This window comes from Rhincodon typus, chromosome 24 (assembly GCF_021869965.1).
Source record: "Rhincodon typus isolate 14 chromosome 24, sRhiTyp1.1, whole genome shotgun sequence".
NCBI classification, from domain to species: Eukaryota; Metazoa; Chordata; class Chondrichthyes; order Orectolobiformes; family Rhincodontidae; genus Rhincodon; species Rhincodon typus.
In genome coordinates, this window is record NC_063355.1 from 21,944,771 (window position 1) to 21,949,267 (window position 4,497).

General features: G+C 47.6%; 1 protein-coding gene across 1 annotated transcript; it reads left to right on the top strand.

Annotated features, from left to right (window-relative positions):
- The first annotated feature begins 1,004 nt into the window (after positions 1–1,004).
- LOC109934695 (frizzled-10-B-like) lies at positions 1,005–3,881 on the top strand. Its single transcript, XM_020533376.2, has one exon. It carries the CDS (start codon positions 1,238–1,240, stop codon positions 3,005–3,007), a length of 1,770 nt encoding a protein of 589 aa, XP_020388965.1. The 5' UTR covers positions 1,005–1,237; the 3' UTR covers positions 3,008–3,881.
- The last annotated feature ends 616 nt before the right edge of the window (positions 3,882–4,497 follow it).

Consider the following 4,497-nt stretch of genomic DNA (forward strand, 5'->3'; position numbering starts at 1 on the left):
GGTTTTCCAGTTGAATTGACTTGCTTAGATAGGAAGCTGTTAAGAGAAAGATAAATACACTGGGGGAATATGCAGCTTTGCAAATGTAACAATGCCTGAATAAACATGCTTTCTTTAAAAAAACACAATAACAAAAGGCTACAGTCAGCAACTTTTTCATAACAACGAGAACCGAGGATTCTAAGATTTTGGCCAGGTTTAGGTCCTTGATTAATAACTTTTATTAGCAAAATGTGAACTTAAATCCAAGGTGTTAAGTTTGCAAACTCATCTTGATATTTTATTCCTTTGTATTTATGGAGCTGCGGTGGGAGCGAGGTCTGTGCTTCTAGCATTTCAAACTTTCTCAAAGTTAAATATCAGGTCATTGGGAGTTTGTGCGTTTTGTTCTGCTCTGGAACGCTCTGTTTTCGCTGGCTCTATCGCCTTTTAAGTGCACGTTGTCTGTTTAAACGACCCATCTCCGGGTGATAGGAATGCACTTTCGCGCAAGGAAGCTGTAAAATAACTTGAGTGATCATGGAGAGGAGTTGTGGGGTGGGGGAGAGAGAAAGAGTGAGAGAATATCTGATTCTGCATTTCCCTAAACCAAAGGAGAAGTGGCGGAAATCCAGTCAGTATCAGATGAATGGCAGGCGCCCGAGTGCTTGTTTGGCCAATCTTTTGATGATCAGCCCTCCACCTCCCCCCAACCCCTCCACAACGCGCTCTCTCTCTCTTTGCTGCTCTTTTTTTTCCGCCGGCGTCTAACACAGGGTCCGCCCACTCTTAGCTCACTTTGCAGTTGCCAGTCAGGGAGTTGCTTCAGTAAGTGTGTGTGTGTGTGAGAGAGAGAGTGTTTACTTCCTTCGTACCTGTGTTCCACCAGCGCACAGGGAACAGCATTCGGGAACCAGCTCCTTGAAGTGAAAGCGAGAAGACACACTGCGGATCGTTTGGACTGTTTGTGCGGTTTTGTCTTTGCTTGGGGCAGAGGTGGGGTGGGGGGGGGGGTGCGCCGAAACAGCCTGATTTTTTTTTCCCCCTGGATTTCTTTTATGTACAAATTGTTATCGTTGGAAGCTTGTGCTCAGAGAACTCGCCCTCCTCTCCAAGGTTTTGCCTCAAGATCAAGCTACTGGGACAAGTTTGAATGGGAAAAGAAGTTTGAGCGAAAGAGACGATTGGAGAGGCTGGTTTTATTAATTGTTTTGACGGGAGTGAGGGTCGGGGTGTGGGGAAAATCTTGAAGTTTGAGATGGGACGGCTGGTCAGAGTGAGTTGCCTCTCCGCCCTGACCTGGTGGTGGTTGATCCTGGGCAGCCTGGCTATCAGCTCGATCGAGTCGGAACGGTCCGAGAGAGAGGGCAGATGCCAAGCCATTGACATCCCCATGTGCCGGGACATTGGCTACAACATGACCCGCATGCCCAACCTGATGGGCCATGAGGACCAGCGCGAAGCGGCCATCAAACTGCACGAGTTCGCGCCGCTGGTGGAGTACGGCTGCCACACTCACCTCAAGTTCTTCCTGTGCTCGCTGTACGCGCCCATGTGCACCGAGGAGGTGTCCATGCCGATCCCCGCCTGCCGGGTGATGTGCGAGCAGGCCCGGCTCAAGTGCTCGCCCATCATGGAGCAGTTCAGCTTCCGCTGGCCTGACTCCCTGGACTGCAGCAAGCTGCCCAACAAGAACGACCCCAACTTCCTCTGTATGGAGGCGCCCAGGAACGGCTCGGACGATGCCCCCCGGGGGCCCAGCGTCCTGCCGCCCGTCTACCGGCCCCACCTCCGGGCAGGCGGCGGCCCCCAGGAACTCTTCCCCTTCTCCCACGAGAGCCCCGCCAAGGCGGCCTGCGAGAACTACGACAAGTTCCACCGGGTGGAGAAGAGCGCGTCGTGCGCCCCTCTCTGCTCCCCGTCTGTGGATGTTTACTGGGCTGCTCAGGACAAGAGGTTCGCCTTCGTCTGGATCGCCGTCTGGTCGCTGGTCTGCTTCTTCTCCAGCGCCTTCACCGTCCTCACCTTCCTGATCGACCCTCAGCGCTTCAAGTACCCGGAGAGGCCCATCATCTTCCTGTCCATGTGTTACTGTGTCTACTCTGTGGGCTACATCATCCGCCTGTTCGCTGGAGGGGACAGCATCGCCTGTGACAGGGACAGTGGCCACCTCTATGTTATCCAGGAGGGCCTGGAGAGCACGGGCTGTACCATCGTCTTCCTGGTCCTCTACTACTTCGGCATGGCCAGTTCCCTCTGGTGGGTTATCCTGACACTCACATGGTTCCTGGCTGCTGGCAAGAAATGGGGTCATGAAGCCATTGAAGCCAACAGCAGCTATTTCCACCTGGCTGCCTGGGCGATCCCTGCCATCAAAACCATCATCATCCTGGTGATGAGGCGTGTGGCCGGAGACGAGCTGACTGGCATCTGTTACGTGGGAAGCATGGATGTTAATGCGTTGACTGGCTTTGTGCTCATCCCCCTTGCTTGTTACTTGATCATTGGCACCTCATTCATTTTGTCTGGCTTCGTGGCACTTTTCCACATCAGGAGGGTCATGAAGACAGGCGGGGAGAACACGGATAAACTGGAAAAACTGATGGTGAGGATAGGTGTCTTCTCAGTGTTGTACACTGTCCCCGCCACCTGTGTCATCGCCTGTTATTTCTATGAGCGCCTCAATATGGACTATTGGAAGCTCTTAGCGACAAGGGAGAAATGCAAAGGGGGCAACAATTCAAAACCTCTGGACTGCACCATGAGCAGCTCCATCCCAGCGGTGGAGATTTTTATGGTCAAGATATTCATGCTTTTGGTTGTTGGGATCACCAGCGGCATGTGGATTTGGAGTTCCAAGACCCTGCAGTCTTGGCAGAACATTTGCAGCAGAAGATTCAGAAGAAGGGTCCGGAGGAAACCTGCCAGCGTTATTACCAGTAGTGGTGGGACTTCCTACGGAAAAGCTCAACCTCCTTTGAAAGTACATGGGAATTATGAACCCGCGCTCCCACCAACTTGTGTTTGAAATGAGTATTGCCTTGAACATGGATTTGTCCCTTTCTTTTTCCCCTTCTTAGTTTGTGTACAGGGCTGGACCAAAAGGCGAATGAACCAAAATGGGGAACCTGAAGACAACTTGCCTACAGTAACAATGTTAAGGAGAAATAGATTCCATTGCTGGCAGCACTGTTCACTTGGGCTGGATGCAGAGGTTCAAATAAAGGTTAAACTATTGGAGGAACCTGTGACGTCTAAAACGTTTGGAGCTCAAAATCATCAGAGATGTGTGTGCTCCGACAGTATGTGTTCTGCTGTAATTCTGGATTGATTTAACAGTTCAATCATCATATTTTGACCAGCTCAGCAACTATTTACCTTTTAGCATGAAGCCTTCAGGGATAAGTAGGGTCTCTTCAAAAGGATCCGTATCTTGTGGATAAGCAATATTCTGCTGAAGATGGGCAGTTTTAACAATGTGCAATAGTTTCTTTTTCTCTCCCTTTTCAACAATCAGCTGCAGATAAAAGGCTTACAAAGAATCTTCTTCTGACAAAAGAACTTAGAGGTATGGGCGACAGAAGTTCTTTAATGACACATTTTGCTTTCTGATGGAAATCAGGCCAGTGTCAGACAAGTTGAACTGATTTGTAAACGGGCGATTCAAAGAGACCCACGAAGCTTATCGACTCATCTTATTGTAAAGCTAATTCTAGCCATGAATAGATCAACAAGCACTAGATAAAACAAAGAGTTTGTGTGGACAGGGAACCCCTGTGATCTTGTAGCTCTTCACTTGCTTTGTGAAGCACATTGAGACCTTTGTATATATTTGTAAAATATAATTGTTGTCAAGTTTGTCTATTTTATAAAATAAAATGTTTCTTTAGTTTGGCAAGAAATCTGCTGAATATGTGACAATTCTTAAAAAGCAATTGGTTTCATGGCAGACTATCTAAAAAGGCAGTGCCTGGGGTTAAAATGCAAAGCTACTGCCTGCTAAACTTGATTTATTGCTGCTACGTGAAGGCAGAATATTAAAGAAAAGGGCAGGTCAGACCTGTTGTGAACAGAATTTGCATGACGTTAGTTAATTAAAGTTGTAAGTAATTGGAGTGGCTGTGATGTTCCATTTTATATTGTCTATAACATAATGGCATACTTTAAAATATTTAAAAAGGGATAGTGTTTTACTAAATGCCATAGTCAGCCCAGCTGTAAAGTTAATTAATCTATGCTGATTTATATTACCAATCCTAGCGGGTTGCTTAGAGCAAAATACAGTAACTCAGCGCTCAGAAACTGCAGATTCTGCCACTTCAAAAACAAATATTTATCACAGTAAAGAACAACCTTAACAAATTACCCATTAATATATTGTCAGAAAGCTTGAAACACCAGGATACAGCCAACTTTTTTAAAAACAAATTCCCTAAGAATGAGATAGTAGGAACTGCAGATGCTGGAGAATCTGAGATAACAAGGTCTAGAGCTGGATGAACACAGCAAGCCAAGCAG